At 39.4% G+C, this 19,856-nt stretch overlaps 1 protein-coding gene across 3 annotated transcripts in view; it reads left to right on the forward strand.

Annotated features, from left to right (window-relative positions):
- The window catches only part of ARHGAP10 (Rho GTPase activating protein 10), a 255,985-nt gene that overhangs the window by 142,442 nt on the left and 93,687 nt on the right, over window positions 1-19,856 (forward strand). For all 3 annotated transcript variants that reach the window (XR_013345940.1, XM_077815354.1, XM_077815355.1), the window contains 4 exons: window positions 1,905-1,986; window positions 3,315-3,357; window positions 8,226-8,291; window positions 16,082-16,156. Coding sequence is in view for 2 of the 3 variants with exons in the window: in XM_077815354.1 (XP_077671480.1) it covers window positions 1,905-1,986; window positions 3,315-3,357; window positions 8,226-8,291; window positions 16,082-16,156 (266 nt within the window). In the remaining variant the exon portion in view is untranslated. The remainder of the gene's footprint in view (window positions 1-1,904; window positions 1,987-3,314; window positions 3,358-8,225; window positions 8,292-16,081; window positions 16,157-19,856) is intronic.

The following is a 19,856-nucleotide window of genomic DNA, read 5'->3' on the forward strand; positions in this document are numbered from 1 at the left end:
AGGGCAACAATACCCAAAGTCCAAAGGTGGAAACAATTAGATGTTCATTGGGGTGAACTTCCAGCAAGCATGATTCCAGTTTCCTTCCTTAGTGTCCCCCTTCCCAGCTCTGACACCACAGAGCCTTATCTGTGTCCCGGTTACCATCCCCCCCCCCCGCACGCAACACATGATTCCAATTTTCCCACCCCCATTCCCCGTTCCCATTCGCACCCCTTACTTCCTCATTGACTGCAGCCTATATAGTAAAACTTGAGTTCTGCTTAGCTATACCTTAACCAATCATTTTCCTGAAATTTAACTAACCAATCCTAATCATGTTATAACATGATTTTTTAACCAATTATATTCCACCACCTTAATTAGTTTATACCCAGCAAAATTAATTATACAGCAGACAGAAACAATCACAGAACCAGACAGAGACCATGCCAATAAACAATACCAAAGTGGGAACTATAATGACAAAACAATACAGAAGTGAGGATTTCACAACTGCATCTATAAAGACATAAGGGTTTCCCAGCTGTGTCTGTTGATAAGTGAGTTCTTACTGAACAGAAAACTATTAAACTAAACTTCCTTTTACATCCTCTAGGCTCTTCCCTTTCTCTGGAGGTGATAGATCAGATCACCTTTCTAACAGCCCCAGATTGCCTTATTTCAGTGTGACTAGTTTGGAATGTGACGTTGTGACCATTCACTTCCCAGCCTGTGGCTGTCTCTGCTGCTTAGCCAAAGGCCTTAGCCTAAGCACAGGGCCTCAGACTGTCACAGTAAGAGAAGGCCCTTACACCAGCAGACAGTGATTTTGATTCTTTCTTTTATACCTCTATTACTAGCTAAGTGATAAGAATACACCTAAATTCTTAGAGTATAGGCCTTTACAGACAGGCCTGAATATCTATATCCTAACAGGGTGAATGTGATACATTGTTTTTAATTGGCAGGAAAGTAATTACTAGCATCACTACTCCTACTTCATTGCAGCTGTTAACTTCCCTTGCATTTGGTTTCTTTAATAAGCTTCACAATTATTTATTTTTAAAAGTTCCCTCATACTCTATTAAAAAAAAGTTAGATTTACACTAACCTCTATTTACTAATCTCTACATCCCAAAATTCAGACTTTCTTCACTCGTTAGAAAAATTTTAATAGCTGAATTTTGTAATGAGGTATTATATTAAGACTTAATTACTCTTTATAAAATGTACTATAGAATATTTACTAGAATACTCTAGAGTATTGGCACAAATATTTAAAACTGAACTCTACATTTCAAATAAATTAACAAAGTAATATTTTTGTACAATAGCCCTGATCTTATATATCTTGTATATCTTAAAAAGAAAAGGAGTACTTGTGGCACCTTAGAGACTAACCAATTTATTTGAGCATAAGTTTTCGTGAGCTACAGCTCACTTCATCGCATGCATACATGAAGTGAGCTGTAGCTCACGAAAGCTTATGCTCAAATAAATTGGTTAGTCTCTAAGGTGCCACAAGTACTCCTTTTCTTTTTGCAAATACAGACTAACACAGCTGTTACTCTGAATCTTGTATATCTTGTAATTCACAAAATTCAGTAATTCTCAGTTGTTGGTGAAATTAACAAACTTCTAGTTTAAATAAGTAGTTTAAAGTGGATTGTTATTTTTTCTCTGGCTGCCTAATTTGCAGAATGGCTGTTCACTTTGGAGATACAGTTGATTTCTCAGTACATCAATATTAAGGGTGAATAATGTTCTGTAATATAGCACACACAAAAAAGAAGTTTGTTCTTGGACAGTGAATTTTGTGATGGTGATGGGAGTGCCATTCAAAAAAAGGCAAAATTGATGTTATATGTACTGGCTAATAAAAAGACAAATATAGTTATTTTCCTTTATTGGTGTTCCTGTAGATCTGTTACTCCTGTGACCATGCAGGCATTTTCTGAGGAGGACAGGAAGCTGTGGATGGAAGCCTTGGATGGAAAAGAAGCTGTAAGAATATAATACATGGATTATTTTTCGCATACAGTTATAGTGTAATGATGATCATGTTTTCTGCAGGGCTTATATGCCAGGATTACGTAGTTCTGCAAAATGATAGATTTACTGAAAGAGAGTATCAGTGAAATAAAACATTAGCACAGGATAGAGGTCTGTAAAGATTGTGGTGAAGCTGTGGTGTTTCATTTTTGTAACAGCAAAAATTGATTTTATAGATTCCATTACAATGATGATATCACTATTCTAGGTAATGGCTAGTGTAGACTTAATCACTTTTCCTGATAACAATCTAAACTATTCAAATAGACTTGCATGAGCAGTCATGTGACAATATTTCTATAAGCTTAAAAATGTACTGTACACTGGAAAATAATAGGTCTTACTTGAAAGTGATTTTATTTTTTAATCTGTTCGTGATTGAGTAGTTGTCCTGTTTTTGGTTCATATTAAAATACTTTAAACATGGGATGGAGTTGCAGAGTTAGGATACAGCACTGGATTATTCATGTTGTTATATTTGAGTATTCAGATCTAGGGTTTAGGTTTGTAAGCCAAGAATAGTGGGACTTGATAGTAGGTGGTATTATTTCTGTGTCACAACAGATAGTTCCTGTGAATTTAAAAAATTCTTTTCGTTACCCCTTTTTTGTCAGCATCATAGCAAAAGCTTTTTAAAGTTGTGAATAGTTCCGGTTATAATTCACCAGGACTTGATTTACCCAGTAGAATTCAGCAGTTAAATATATATAATGTTGAGCTGCTAATAGTTCTGGAAAATCTAATTGAAAAATGTTGTTTCCGGTTGGGTTGACATTAAAATTTGCATCTACCTCAGCTGCCATTTTGCCACTAGGGAGATGTAATATAAGTGCCTCATGCTTCCAGTGTCCTCTCTAGGATGAGCTCTCTGGCCTGATTACATCTTTCATGAATGCACAGGGAGTCTGCCCATAGAGAAAAATGGGTGTGTGTGGGGCACCTTAACTACAGCTCTTGTAAGGCTCTGGGGCAGCTTAAGTGGTTGCAGTTTAATGTTGATCAAACCCAGAATGAAATGTGTCGTTCCAAAAAAGTTTAGATAGTTTGACTCTTCATGCTCTTTGGAACAAACACAAATGTCAAATATCTGAATTCCCCATGGGCTGGAAATTGTTATTCGAGCAGCTCTAGGCTAATGTACTGTATCAAGTGAGGCCCAGTATTTGTTAGCAATCAAGTGCTGCAATTGTGCCTGTTTGGCATTAAGCAGGAAGCATCTTGGTTCTGTTCTTATGAACTTGTTTACTGCAGAGCATTAAATTTTTGTATTTTTCTATTAGCTGTTCATCAATTTGAATAGAGCCAACACAAGACAGGAGGGAAGTAAGTACCTGGAGCTACTATTAAAACTAATATTTATTATATTAAATATGTTAATATTTTAATAATTATCAATTTATTATATTAAAATATAAAATATTTAACATTTTAATTCTGAAACGCATAGATAAAAATGTTTTACAAGAGATTATACACTTTTAAAAAGAACTCAATTTTAATCCCTTTGGCTCCGATTCTGAAAACTCGTATGCACATGCTTAACTTGACTAATATAAATCATCCCACAGAAGTTAATGGTTCCTCTCACAGGAGTAAGCACAGGCATAGATGCATGCAGTATTGGGGTCTAAGTTCACACCTGCTTTGAGAAAAACTATCCCATTGTTCATGTCAACTCATTTCATACTATAAGTGCCTTAAGGGTACAACTTCTAAACATAACAAAACTTTACTGGTTGAGATTATATTTGTATGGAAATCAGAAAATTAAATGATATGGCATTGGAAACCATAACTTAGTCACATTGCACACATATATAAAAACAGCATAAAGGCTCACTGCTTATATAGTAGTATAAAATACTGTAGATTTGCAAGAGTAGTGAGTTAATGTAGCAGTGAGAATCAAAACTTGTGTGTCCTCAAAATCTGAACCATAACCTGGCATTATAAAAGATATTTTTTTAATTGTTTACTCTTTCCTATGGAGAAAGAGGTAGTGATGAATGTTGAAACGGATATTTAATGGCCCACAGCTGGGCAGATTGTTACAAGTACCAATGAAAATTCGGATTCAATTTGCTCAATGCACAGCAGTTTATTGGAGAAATGGTTACACAAGCAGTAAAAGATTATATAGTATGCCTTCCTAATAAGCCTCAATTCCCCAAGCATAAACCCTCAGTAACTATGTTGGCCTTACACAGTATCTTGATTGGCACACAAAGCAGGTGTAGCTACCAGTCCTAGATGGAGACTCGACTCTTCTCATCTCTCCTCTCCTCGGTTACTTGGTCTGTCAAATGTCTCCCGAAGCAGGGTCTTGGGTTACCTCAAGGCCCTCTGATTCAAAAGTCCTACAAAGGTCCCTCATAGCAGGTTGTTGGCTACCCTGAGACCCTCTGTCTTACAGCATCACAGACCTCTTCAGATGTTAATTGGTGAACTAACTCTGCTTAGCATTTATACCTCTTGTTCTCAGAGGAGTCACATGTCCCAGAAATATTTCATTACTAGGGCTGTCAAGTGATTTAAAAAATTAATCGTGATTAATCACACTGTTAAACAATAATAGAATACCATTTATTTAAATATTTTGGGATGTTTTCTACATTTTCAAATATATTGATTTCAATTACAACACAGAATACAAAGTGTACAATGTTCACTTTATATTTATTTTTGATTACAAGTGTTTGCACTGTAAAAAGACAAAAGAAATAGTATTTTTCAGTTCACCTCATACAAGTACTGTAGTGCAATTTCTTTATCATGAAAATTGAACTTACAATTATAGAATTATGTACAAAAAAACTGCATTCAAAAATAAAACAACGTAAAATTTTAGAGCCTACAAGTCCACTCAGTCCTACTTCTTGTTCAGACAAACAAGTTTGTTTACATTTGCAGGAGAAAATGCTGCCTGCTTCTTGTTTACAATGTCACCTGAAAGTGAGAACAGGCATTCTCATTGCACTGTTGTAACCCACATCACACGATATCTACATGCCAGATGTGCTAAAGATTGATATGTCCCTTCATACTTCAGCCACCATTTCAGGGGACATGCGTCCGTGCTGATGACGGGTTCTGCTCAATAACAATCCAAAGCAGTATAGACCAACACACGTTCATTTTCATTATCTGAGTCAGATGCCACCAGCAGAAGGTTGATTTTCACTTTTGATGGTTCGGGTTTTGTAGTATCTGCATCAGAGTGTTGCTCTTTTAAGACTTCTGAAAGCATACTCCCTACCTCGTCCCTCTCAGATTTTGGAAGGCACTTCAGATTCTTAAATCTTGGGTTGTGTGCTGTAGCTATCTTTACAAATCTCACATTGGTACCTTCTTTGTGTTTTGTCAAATCTTCAGTGAAAGTGTTCTTAAAACGAACAACGTGTGTTGGGTCATCATCCAAGACTGGCATAACATGAAATATATGGCAGAATGCGGGTAAAACAGAGCAGGGGATATACAATTCTCCCCCAAGGAGTTGAGTCACAAATTTAATGCATTATTTATTTAACTAGCATCTATTATTTATTTATTTATTTAACTAGCAACTATTATTTATTATTTAATGCATTATTTTTTTAACTAGCATCTATTATTTATTTATTTATTTAACTAGCAACTATTATTTATTATTTAATGCATTATTTTTTTAACTAGCATCACTAGCATGGAAAATGTCATTTGCATACAAAAGTGCCATGCAAATGCCTGTTCTCACTTTCTGGTGACAGTGTAAATAAGAGGAGGACAGCGTTATCTCCTGTAAACTTTTTTGTCTTAGCAATTGGCTGAACAAGAAGTAGGACTGAGTGGACGTGTAGGCTCTGAAGTTTTACATGGTTTTGTTTTTGAGTGCAGTTATGTAACAAAAAAAATCTACATTTGTAAGTTGCACTTTCAGGACAAAGAGATTGCACTATAGTACTTGTATGAGATGAATTGAAAAATACTATTTCTTCTGTTTATCATTTTTACATTGAAATATTTGTAATCAAAATATACACTTTATCAATTACAACACAGAATACAAGATATATATAGGAAAACATCCAAAATATTTAATAAATTTCAATTGGTATTCTCTTGTTTAACAGTGCAATTAATACTGTAATTAATTGCAATTAATATTTTAGAGCCCTATTCATTACTAGTTTTTCTAATTAATATTTTAGAAGGGACTGCAAAATGGACAGAGACCAAAGATCAGTTGACGTTTATCCTCTCCTCAGTCATTCACTTGAGCTCTTCGTGTGTGGCCATCTTAAAGGGTCATTTTGACCCGGGTCAGCCTGTGCCAACCTCACTGATTGCGTGTTTTTGCATTTTCTTTACTTGGTGAGCTGGCCATTGGGTGATATGTTCCAAAGTTCCATTTTGAATCACACACACAGATAGAGCCTCTGATCACTCTCAATAAATTTCCATACCAACTGTCTGATGCTAAGAGAACCCTGCTCCCAGAATCCTCTAGCAAATTCAAACGTATCAAGCCATACCAAACTCATGTTCACCACATTCATTCATATCAATCACAATAATTCATGATAATTTGGCACCGTCCCAACAATGAAGACAACTATTCTCCTTGGATTCAGGGGTTAATGCATGTGTTCTTTGTAATCCTGGGGTTTATTCTGCTCCCACTCAAGTCGATGGGAAAACTTCCATAAGATTTCATGGTGTAGGAGCAAGCCAACAGTGAAGGTGAAGACCAGATGGTTAGGTGAAATGTGGTTGTGTAACATGAGTTTTGATTTAGTAGAAAAGGGCTTAGACAGTGCCACAAAGATAGTTGGTTCTCGAGCATTATCCTTTGAAAACATCATGTTTTAGGTAGCCCGTTCATCAGCTGCCATGAAGAGATGCACATACATGTCCTAAATCTGTGGTGGGAAACATCTTTTGGCTTGTGTAGGACATACTTTGTTGGGGATGCTAGAAGAATTCCATAGGGGAGAAGCATTGCAATGTGTTCTGTACGAGTACTCTCTTTTCCAATTGGGTGAACTTTCTTAGATTTTATTCATTCTACATAATACTTTTTTAAAAAGAGACATTGCATCCATTTTTTAGGTTTGTCAAAATATTTAAAGCTAAAAAGTTATAAATAATTATTTTTGATAAACCAGTTTCTTGAAATGACCTCCCGAAGTTTGAAATATTTTAATATAGCTTAAAAAATACAGCTTAAAAATTGATTGTAGTCATAACCTTTATTTAATAAACGACAAGTTCACATGAGGCTTCTCTTCATATGATTTTCACTTTATTTTAAAAGGGAATATCACGGAATTATTTAAACAAGACTGGAAATACAGTTATTGTCTTTTTGGCTGTTAGTTGAGGGTTTTCCATCAGAAAGTCTCCATGCGCATTTTAGTTTTATGGGTGTGTTTTAAGAGTTGGGGTTTTCCTTTAAAAATCTGCAGTGGATATAGCTAGTATTCAAATACTCAAGATCTTGCAGGACGTGTTCCAATGAGTTGAAAATTTTTTAGGATTAGTCTGTCTTGCTTTGCAGTAAATAATCTTAAACCACATTCTTTTCCTGCCAACATACGTTTCTAATTAAGGGTCAAATCCCGCAAAGACTTAGTACTGTGAATAGACTCTCTGAAGTCACTATACCTCGTAGCAAGTGCTTGCAGGATTGGTTCTGTACAAATATAAGAGACCAAAAAAGAAAAATGTCTCTAGAAAATTTTACAAAGGTGCCTGCTCCTGGAATTCTTCCTCAGTTTTGCCTGAGTGAGTCCTGTCTGTAGGGTTAGGTGCAATCTTACTTTCTACCAAAAAAGCAGCACTAGATTGGCCTTGTATCTTTGGGTATGTATACACGAACACTTATGGCACAGCAAGCAGGGGTGTAAATCTGCGGCATTTCAACGTGCTGCGTACTAACTGTCCTGTGGACCCCGCTGATGTGCGCTAAAAGTTCCCTAGTTTGCGTTGACGTACTGTGGCTTGAAACAGAAGTAGGTGAAAATACATTAGGGAATGTTTAGAGCATAGCAGCAGGATCCACACAGAGAGTTGGTGTGAAGCATGCTGGAACGCTGTAAATTTACACCCCAGCTTGCTGCATGTAGTGTTTGTGTAGACATGCCATCGGTGAGAAAAAGACAAATATATTATTAATTGTGCTTAAAACTTTTTGAAATTGTTTTTCCTTTTAGGTGCACAGTTGGATAAGATAGGGTTCACCATTCTGAGAAAATGCATCAGTGCCGTTGAAACACGAGGTAATGATCAACACAGCCAAGTGCTACTGCTCATGAGGGAAGGACAAAGATGACTGAGGCCTGTGAGAAGGTGGGAGTGGGGGGTGTGTGTGTGTATCTGCTATAAAGTCTCACCAGGCCCATTGTAGAGCTTGGAGAAGATGGAGGCCAGACTCAGAAGAAGCATCTGTCCAGCCCCTCCATTTTAGCTGTGGCTGTGCTCCAGGTAGAATCATAGAACCATAGGGTTAGAAGGCACTACAAGGGTCATCTCGTCTAACCCCCTGCCAAGATGCAGGATTTGTTGGGTCTAAGGGTGATCTGCTCCTGAGTATACAAAAATGTGTCCTGTACTCCTGAGGAAATCCTGATGGAGGGTCTGTAGGTATATTCTTCCCCACTCTTGTGTCAGGCCTCATGCAGTCCCAGTGTTTGTAAAAAGGAGGTCAGATATTTGCCCATGGTTACTGAAACACCATCAAGGGGTGCGTGCAGTTCCTAATCCTCACTCTGCAGGCTATAAGGGGCTTAATATGCTGCTAATGAAGCTTTTAATTTTTTGAAAGGTGTCATAAATATAAAGGGAAGGGTAACCATCTTTCTGTATACAGAACTATAAAATCCCACCTGGCCGGAGGCAAAACCCTTTCACCTGTAAAGGGTTAAGAAGCTAAGATAACCTTGCTGGCACCTGACCAAAATGACCAATGAGGAGACAAGATACTTTCCAAGCTGGGGGGTGGGGGCAGGGGGCAGGCAAAGGGTCTGCCTTTCTGTGTGATGCTTTTGCCGGGAACAGATCAGGAATGCTTGTCATAACTCCTTAAGTTAGTAAGTAGTCTAGCTAGAAATGCATTAGATTTCCTTTTGTTTAATGGCTGGTAAAATAGCTGTGCTGAATGGAATGTATATTCCTGTTTTCGTGTCTTTTTGTAACTTAAGGTTTTGCCTAGAGGGATTCTCTCTGTTTTGAATCTAATTACCCTGTAAGGTATTTACCATCCTGATTTTACAGAGGTTATTCTTTTACTTTTTCTTCAATTAAAATTCTTCTTTTAAGAACCTGATTGCCTCAGGCCGACGGATTGATTGATTTATTGAGCATTTCTTTTAAAATGGTTCAGCTCTTTCCAAGATCAAGGCTAGGAAAAAAATACCTTATTTTGCCTGTGTTAAAAAATTCAAGACCTTTTCTTTGAACAACTCTAGTACTCCCAAGCATTGGTGCAAGGATTTGAAATTTGGCAGGGGAGAGGGAGCATCCTGTGTGTTAGGAATGTGCCTTTTGGCATCCCTGTGGAGATCTGCCCAAATTTGGCCAAGTTATAAGCTTTAGAAAAATCACAGTTTGTACTTGCTGAGTAAAGATTTCTCAGATTTTAGCTACTAAAATCTCTAACAATTCCATCTACAATGAGCATGCTCCAGCCCTAAGATCAGCTGGACTTTCCCTGTAATTTCAGCTTTGGGCTATAGTTGGCTGTACTGGGCCCAGATCTGGACACCTGAACTGTGAGAGCAGGAAAGACTGTCTCGACTGTTCTCTCAGTGACCCTCTGCTGGGTCTAAGCAGTGTGGAGGAGGAGGATGTCTGATTCAAATGTAGAGCGGACAAGAGCTGCACCTGTTGGTGGAAATAGATTGGGATGAGGAGACTGGGACTGAGAACCCAGTGGGAAGTGGAGATGGATCTGAGGTGAAACAGTGTGAAGGGGGAGAACTGGGCTTGGCTGGTCAAAGAGACTGAGACAAGGAGCTGGGGCTATATGTGGTAAGAGTTGGACTGGGAACCAGTAGGATAAAGAATGTGAATGTGGGCTGGGGATGATGGGAGGCTGTGAAGGGAAATCAGATAAGGAGCTGGGAGGGGAAGACTGGGACTGGGATGTAGCATTCAGAGGGGTGAGATTAGGACTTGCTGGCCAAGGCAATTGGGACTGGGATGAGAAGCCTGAGGAGTGGCTACTAAGGCTGGCTAGGTGAGGCAAGTGTGACTAGGATGAGGATCTTGGGGTGGGGAAGACCAGGAATGAGGACAGGTTGCATGGGGAAGGTGCGAAAGGGTACAAGCTTGGGGAAAATGAGCAGACGTGTCTGTGCCCAGAAGAGTTCACTCCCCACCAGAACCAGAATGGAACCCAAGATTTCCAAGGCTCACCATTCCTCTGCTTTCATCAAATATCTCTGTAACCTATTGGCAAAGTGTCCCATTCTCTTTTAATGCTGGTCTACAATACAGGATGACAACCTACTCCTGCTATCATGTGTACTGTTAGTTCAAGCGGCAGGGATCTGTGTGGTGCATCTGCTAATGAGCCATATGATTGTCAATATGATGCCATGTGAAGCGTTTTATTTTTAAACTAGGAAATTGTACACTCAAAACTATGTTAAAGTAACAGTAAGGTTGCAAAGTCAAGCACTCAAAAGTTAACAAATGCTACACATGACGCAGGAGTCCTGCAGGCAACTGTCGTCTTTTGCTACACAACCCTCATTCATCCCTAAAGCTGGTCTAGTCTGTGCACTGAATGAGGCAGAGTCCTCTGGAAAAAATATTGTGATCATGTAATTGAAGTTATATTGTAATGCATACATACAAGGGGGCTGAATGAATTCTAGCGTTTCCTAACTTTGGAGTGCTTGACTTTGCAACATTGCCAATGTTCTTTTAATGTAGTTACTATATGCTATATATAGTAGATAAAATGAACAATGATAGTTAGTAGGGAAAACAAATGATTTCTTTATTATTTTAATTTTATTAAGAGTTTTCAAAAAAAATATTCACTTTTATTTGTAGGGTGGGGAATTCAGGTGTGGGTGTAGGCAATATGTCTGCTATCTAGCATTCTGCAATCCACCCAGCCATGGCCTAAGGGAACATGACTTGGAAATAGTATACAAAGCCATGGTTATTGTTTATCTGTTCATTGACTCTGAACATACTTAAGATGTATTTGAAAACAAAATAAAACAAAATCTTGCCTTGTGTATGACATGTGCTGTTGCTCTCATAGGGATAGAAGATCAGTTTCTGCACTGTTACACCCATACATTTCTAATGATGTCTGTTGAGTTGTATGAGCATAAGTGATGAAATAATTTAGGCAAGTCTCCTTGATGTACCTTTATTATAATAATATGAGGAAAACTATTAGGCTTCAAAGCTCCAGATTTTATACCTAGGAAATAGAAGATGTACTAAAATAAATCTTATAACAACCTTTACTGTGAATATTTTACAGTAAGTTGCTAAAGGAAGTAATGTTCAATAAAAGAAAATAGAAGACAGATGCTCCTCAGAGTCTGTGTCTGTATGCCATGTTTTATCTCTTTTAATCCTAATGGGTGTGAGGTTGGTGTGGGAGGAAAGAGAGGACAGTCTAGTGTGGGTGGAAACTGAGAATAGTCTTGTCATGTCATAGCAGATAACTCTGGTATGCAAAGGAAAAAAAAGAAAATGAAAACATATTGAGTATTAAATTGTCAATGGCTGAATGACTTTCCCACTTGTGTTATTCATTTTATCAAGCTGAGAAGAAATATTTCACTTTGAATAAAAAAACTGTTCTTCAATTAAAAGTAGTATTAGGTAGTAGACTAGAATTCTTGTGAGCTGATGTATAAGGATATTTACTAATTTACTAGATTAGAAAACTTGAGCTATTAAATCAGCATTATATTTTAAAAACTCTGCGGCCCCATTTTTCTCTGACACGAGTACAATTCTGATGGGATTTTCAACCATATACTGTATTTTAGAGCAAGACTGGATGTTTTTTATTATTCCATTTTGATTTACAGTTCAGCACCTTAGTGGATAATAAAAATGAGAGAGAAAAGATTATAGAAACATCTGAGTGCTGTTCTTCCAAAAGGAAAAACTAGGTGGGGGTCTGTGTGTGTGTGTGTGAGAGAGAGAGAGAGACAGACAGACAGACACTGTACTACTTCCTCTGAGCACTCATTAGGGCGGCATTTTGTAAAATGCCAGTGCTAAGGGTTAATAACAGATTTCCACTTTGTTAGTAATTGGTACTGCGGCAGCACCTATTCTGAGATGTAGGGACAGATGGCAGCAGTGAGCTGTCATCTCAGTTTTTCCTCAGAATTTTTGTTTCACTGGTGAGAAAATAGGGAACCTTCCCATAGGAACAACCTGGCATTACCTTGATTTGTCAGTATGCGTGTGTAAGCACATCAGTAGTACATAATTGGATAGAAAACTAAGTAAAACATGTTATTTCTGCAGCTGTATTAATAGCCCACATTAGCAATATGTATTAAAAAAAAAAACTCATTTGAGATGTACGTTGTTGGTAGACACACCCTGCTTGCTATGGCATAAGTTTGAAACAGGGGGAATTGTTTTACTTATAGTAAATTTGTTTATTGGCATGCCTAGCAAACCATATGTGTCCAAATCAAGCCCTGGTATTCTGAGAGTCAGTCACCCATAACTCATGTAAATATAAAAAGAATTAGAATATGCACTGCGGAGCCTTGCAGCTCTCAAAGCTGTTAATAGTGCTTGGTTCAAAGGCCGCTACTGCTGGCTGAACCAATCAGAATTTGTATTCTAGTTGGCAATAAGCTAACGCTCTAAAATACTCTGCAGTATTTAAATGTTCAGATCTGAAATCACATGATTTCAAACTGTGTTTGTGTTTTATTAAAAATTTCATTAAAATAAAAACGGTATTGAGAAGCATTAATTCCCCTCTGCACCTCTCATTATGCATTAGCAATGAGCTCTGCTTCTTTCAGGTTGATGAATTTGAACTTGATCAATTATCTGATAGTAATTACCAGCACAGAGTGATTACTATTGCTAAAGTGGCATCCTAGTTTCAATATTACTGTCATTTCAGACACTTCACAGCAGCACATCTGTTTTAAAAACCAAACAAGGGTTGCTGTGGTTTGTCCTAAATTATTTTTAAGCATAAGGTCAGCACAATTTTGTTCTTAATAGTTTTAATGTTAGCAGTGCAGTAAATCAATATACAACCTGACAGCTTGAACTTCTGAGATGAGCAAAAACAATAATATAGATTTGATTGTAAGTACGTTGCTTCAACTTTTCCTTGTTTCTTGCATACAATGCAGAAGATTTGTTCTGCAGCACTAGAAACTAAAGTTGGATGCTCCTGCAAAAAGGCCTGGTGCCATTTGGCAAAGCATCAGAAAGTTGAATATGAGAGATCTATATATCTTTGGGCTGGAGTTCCCACGGAATCCCAAGGGAAATTCAAGCAGGAACTGCTCTCTACTTTGCATCCTCTCCAGTCCCCCAAGATTTCCAGGGCTTCTTAGTTTTGGGTGGGTCAGAAATTATTTTAATTGTTTCCTGCTGGCAATTTTCTAAGTGATGTGTAGTACATGTGTGGTGATGATCTTAGTCTTAAACATGGGACTCTCTGGAAAACTGAGAGGTATGGGAAGTTTTTGTATATGTAAATTTACATTATATCATTAGATCTGTGGCCATCTAGACAATAAGAAGAAAGCCCAAGAAGAAGAAGAAGAAAATCTAGAAGACCTTTTATTTTTCAAATGTCAAGGTGTTTTGACCACTGAGTATACTAGGTGGTGGTGGTGGTGGTGGTCTCATTTGTGAAGCTGCTAGAGTAATTCATTAAGAATAATATTTATTGTAAATGATACTTACGATTTTTGAAGATATTTATCTAATATTCAGTGTGACAAAGTTCCTCCTCTGCCTTGGTGGGTCCTGCGCTTATTGGCGGATTTGCTTGCTCAGAGATTCACGGCAGCCCTCAGTTTGGCCACTTTTGCAAGTGGCTCAAACCTGCTGTTCACTCAGCTAACCTCATCACTGGCCAGCATGGGGAAAAGGAAGGAGAACAATCCCCACAGTCTCTGCTGGTCCACCTAGTGGGTTCCACTAGAGATCTTCTCCTCTGGTGAGACCCCCAGTCCAGGTCAGCTCCTCCTGTATCCAATAGTGAGTTGGGGGATGGGTGGGAACCCGGACCCGCCCTCTACTCTGTGGATCACAGCTGTCTACAGTGTTTTGTGTAACATCTGTGTGACAGTTACAACTCCCTGGGCTACTTCCCCATGACCTCCTCCCAACACCTTCTGTATCCTCACCACAGGACCTATCTCTTGATGCCAGATAGCGTTTGTACTCCTCAGTCCTCCAGCAGCACACCCTCTCACTCTCAGCTCCTTGCACACCCCTCACTCACTGTAATGAGGTCCTTTTTAAACCAGGTGCCCTGATTAGCCTGCCTTAATTGATTCCAGTAGCTTCTTAATTGGTTCCAGGTGTCCTAATTAGCCTGTCTGCCTTAATTGGTTCCAGCAAGTTCGTGATTGTTCAGGAACTGCCCCTGTTACTTTACCCAGGGAAAAGGGACCTGCTTAACCTGGGGCTAATATATCTGCCTTCTATCACTCCCCTGTAGCCATCTGGCCCGACCCTGTCACATCAGGTATAAGCTTTCCATTATTTGACTAGTTCTGCTTGTTTTTTCTTTTGCTTTGTGTTGAAACCATTTACTGTTGAAACTGGGAGATCTCCACAGGTGTTTTCTCTGTATGTTGTATTCTTTAATAATAATAAATAATAATAGTAATTAATAATAATAAAAATATGAAAAATGAAAGCCAATCACACAAAACCTACCCTGTAGTTACAAAGATAAAATAAAGGTTGTTCTCACAGTATTCATACCTTCCAGCATTTCTGCATTTCCACTTCTAGGTCCATATGAAACCAGGAAGTACTGAGCTTGTTATTGTAAATTGGATTGCATCAGAGCCCCAAAGTCTCAATCAGGTTCACAGCCCTATTGTGCCATGTTGTGTACAGACATATAAAAAAGGATGGGGTAAAGGGGTTCAACATAGAAGCAATGTGATCAGTGTGATGGTGGGCATACAACTTCTGGGTTTTTTTAGTTTTTTGATCTTTACATTTTTATTTATGCAAAAAAATCTTAGTTTTTTGGAGGGAGGTTATGTGAGATTTCAGTGAGGGGAGAGAGGGAATGTTGTAATGAGAAGGGACTGAATAGAGGGGGGAAGGGGCAAAGGGAGAGGGCAAAGAAAAAGAAGGGGGGTGAAAGGAAAGTGAGCAGCATAATGGCATGTTGAGTGAGATTGGGCGGCTAAATGGTTGCAGTGGGAGGGGAGAGGGGTTGGATGGAAGATGAGCAACAATCAATGGCAATACAGAAAACGAGAGTGGGGAACAAGAGAAGTATCCAGTGTCCATGTTCCAGAGATGAGTGAATTAGGATAGCGGGAGGCTGTGAATGCTCAGCTGGCTGTTGAGGTTGCACCACACAAAAAGGACAGGAGAGAAATTACTGCCCTCAGTCCTGAAGTTGGGTTCCTCAGGCTCTGGGTATACCCAGTGTGGGGAGAACAGTGGGTTGGAATGATGCCTTGTATCTTAAGGAAAGAGCATTGTTTACTGATGTGAAAAAAGTTTGGTTTGAGGTTTTAGGAAAGAGCTCGTAGAACGGGGGGAAAAAACAAACCCTAAAACTATTTCCGAAGTCCTAAATGGGCTGTGTCAGTGCATTGGAAAAAATGTGTATGCACCTTTTTCCTGAAGACCAACATTTTATTTAGCTTGGATTTATTTTAATGGACAGCAAAAAGATGATTGTAGACAGATACTTTATTTGCAGTGTATTCCTCTCGTAGTCATGAGTAACAATGTGGTGAATGCAGCTTTGAGGAAAACTTATTGTTTAGCATTTTAGAAGTTTTTAAAGTTGTATTTGCTGTATATTTGAATGCTCTGGTTGATCTGTTTTCTTCCTCAATAGGTATAAATGACCAAGGATTATACAGAGTTGTGGGGGTGAGTTCAAAGGTCCAGAGACTTCTGAGTTTGCTAATCGGTATGCCTCTATTTTATAACTACTTTTACCATGTTTTCATTTTGATTCATGGCTGATTTAATTTCAGTGTTGATATTTTATGTAATGTTTACATTTACTTTTTCATCATTTTGGGTCAAATTTTAGCTTGCCATACTCATGCATATAGTTTTGTCCTGCATTCACTGTGGCCTCTTGGCTGAGTAAGGCAAGCAAGTTTTAGCTGTTAGTATAAACAAAGAAAACTGCCAAAAGTACCTGTTGGGACAAATCATGGGTGTGGTATAGGTAGGTTTAAAGGAGCCTGAGTTTAAATTAATCTAATCTACACCCGCAGTCTGGAAGGGTTAGAAAAGTGGGTATATGGGAGAGTCTGCTTTTTTACACCTTCCTGTTTTTTGTCTTGTACCTTTTTTGGCTAATGGTGAGTAAATGACATGAGCTTAAATTCCCTTTGGCCTGGTCTACACACAGGATTTGTATCAGTGTAAATATGTCAATTAGGGATGTGATTTTTTTTTTCCAAATAATATAGTTATCCAGGTACAGGGCCTAGTATGGGCCCAATTATATCAGTACAAATGTGCTTATACCAATATAGCTTTCTTCCATATGGGAAGGGGGGATAAACTATATCAGTATGAGCACATATAGACTAATATAACTGCATCCACACTGGGGTTGGGGGTTGTACCTCTTTACATACTGGTATACTTAAAGTGGTATAATTCATGTGTGGACAAGGTCTTAAGCTTGGTCTACATTTAAAAGTTAGGCCAACGTAGCTACTTTGGTCAGGGATGTGTGGGTGGGGGGGAACAACCCCTGACCAAGGTAGCTACAATGACCTAGTGTAGAGGCAGCTATGTTGATGGAAGAATGCTTCCTTCCACATAACCACTTTCATTGGGGGAGGTAGTATTCCTAGTAGGGCTGTCAATTAATTGCAGTTAACTCACGCGATTAACTCAAAAAAAATTAATCACGATTAATCGCAATATTAAACAATAACAGAATACCATTTATTTAAATATTTGTGGATGTTTTCTACATTTTCAAATGTATCAATTTCAGTTACAACACAGAACACAAAGTGTACAGTGCTCACTTTATATTATTTTTGATTGCAAATATTTGCACTGTAAAATGATAAAAGAAATAGTATTTTTCAATTCACCTCATACAAGTACTGTAGTGCAATCTCTTTATCATGAAAGTTCAACTTACAAATGTAGGGTTTTTTGTTACAAAGCTTCATTCAAAAACAAAACAATGTAAAACTTTAGAGCGTACAAGTCCCACAGAACCCAAACCACCAAAAAAGAAAATCAACCTTCTGGTGGTGGCATCTGACTCAGATGATGAAAATGAACATGCATCGGTCCACACTGCTTTGGATCATTATCGAGCAGAACCAGTCTTCAGCATGGATGCATGTCCTCTGGAACGGTGGTTGAAGCATCAAGGGACATATTGTATCCTTAGTGCATCTGGCATGTAAATATCTTGTGACTCCAGGTACAACAGTGCCATGCAAATTCCTGTTCTCACTTTCAGGTGACATTGTAAACAAGAAGCAGGCAGCATAATCTTCTGCAAATATAAACGAACTTGTTTGAGTGATTGGTTGAACAAGAAGTAGGACTGAGTGGACTTGTAGGCGCTAAAGTTTTACATTATTTTGTTTTTGAGTGCAGCTTTGCAACCAAAAACCTACATTTGTAAGTTGAACTTTCATGATAAAAAGATTGCACTACAGTACTTGTATGAGGTGAATTGAAAAGTACTATTTCTTTTTTTTTAAAGTGTAAATATTTGTAATCAAAAATAAATATAAAGTGAGCACTGAACACTGTATTCTGTGTTGTAATTGAAATCAATATATTTGAAAATGTAGAAAACATCCCAAAATATTTAAATAAATGGTATCCTATTATTGTTTAACAGTGCGATTAATCACAATTAATTTTTTTAATTGCTTGACAGCCCTAATTCCTATAGCAGTAGAAAAACCGATTTGTGTCTGCACTATGGAGTTATGCCGGTATAGTAACATAGCTATGCTGGTATAGTCTCCATCAACATACATCAACACTTACAATGCTACAGCTGTGCCTCTGTATCACTTCAGTGTAGACCGGCCCTCCAGATGTTTTAATTCGGCCCTCAAGTTCCCGCTGGGGAGTGGGGTCCGGGCCTTGCTGTGCTCCGGCGCTTCAGCTGGGGAGTGGGGTTGGGGGCTTGCCCTGCTCCGTGCGGCTTCCAGAAGCAGCAACATGTCCCCCCTCTGGCTCCTACACGTAGGGGCAGTCAGTGGGCTCCGAACGCTGCCCCCGCCCCAGGCGCTACTCCCGCAGCTCCCATTGGCTGGGAACTCTATGGTCAATGGGAGCCGCAGGGGCAGTGCCTGCAGACAGGGCAGCGTGCAGAGCTGCTTGGCTGCGCCTCCGTGTAGGAGCCGGGGGAGGGGACGGGGGGACATGATGCTGCTGCTGCTTCTGGGAGCTGCTTAAGGTAAGCGCTGTCTGGAGTCTGCACTCTTGACCCCCTCCCACACCTCAACCCCCTACACCAGCCGTGATCCCCATCCCGCCCTTCGAACCCCTCTGACCCAGCGTGGAACAACCTCCTGCATCCCCAACCCTCATCCCCAGCCCCACCCCAGAGCCTGCACCCCCATCCGGAGCCCTCCCCCCTGCACCCTAACCCCCCTGTCCCAGCCTGGAGCCCCTCCTGCACTCTGAACTCCTCATTTCTGGCCCCACCCCAGAGCCCGCAGCCTGAGTCAGATCCCTTACCCCCTCTTGTACCTCAACCCCCAATTTTCTGAGAATTCATGGCCCGCCACACAATTTCCATACCCAGATGTGGCCCGAGGGCCAAAAAGTTTGCCCACCCCTAGCGTAGATGCTTACTACAAGGATGGGAGCGGTTCTCCTCTTGCTGTAGGTAATCCATCCCCATGAGAGGCGGTACGGAAGAATTCTTCAGTCGACCTAGTACTGTTTATACTGGAGGTTAGGGTGGCTTAACTACATCTGTCTGGGGTGTTGTTTTTTCACACTGCGCCCCCATCCCTCCTCGAGACATAGCTGTAACTTTTCAGTGTAGACCAGTCCATGCTCATAGTCTACACTACAGAGCTATATCTGTATAACAATATCACTCCAGGGTATGGAAAACCCACACTTAGTTATACAGACTTAACCCCCATGTAGACACCGCTATGTCGACGGGAGAACTTCTGCCATTGACATAGCAACCGCCTCTCAAGGAGGTGGATTAACTCTGCTGACAGGAGAAGTGCTGTATGTGAAGACAAGCCTTCGTTTAGACTCCGCCTACACGCACTTAGCAGTGGGTAGCTTATATATCATCTGATGTAATCCCTCTTTGCACTAATGCCACCAGAATATTTTTTTCTTTTTCTTCTGGAAAACTTGATACTCATTTAGTCCCAGTAGTCACACTTTTGCTGCCACACCATTGCTTCCAGAAAAGTGCTGGTGTTTGGCTGAATCTCCTCATCTGCCTAGTATCTTGCACCAAATTTATAGCCATGACTGCACAATGTGCAACATTTCCAAATTTCCTGTCCAGAGCACTGATAGTACATGCAGTTGGACAAGACCACAGGGATTAGTTCATTTTTATGGAGCTTCCAAACCTGTCACTTGACAGCAAGGGTCTGATTCTCAGGGATTCATTGGTATTCAGAGAA

This window comes from Eretmochelys imbricata, chromosome 4 (genome assembly GCF_965152235.1).
Source record: "Eretmochelys imbricata isolate rEreImb1 chromosome 4, rEreImb1.hap1, whole genome shotgun sequence".
Classification (NCBI taxonomy): Eukaryota; Metazoa; Chordata; order Testudines; family Cheloniidae; genus Eretmochelys; species Eretmochelys imbricata.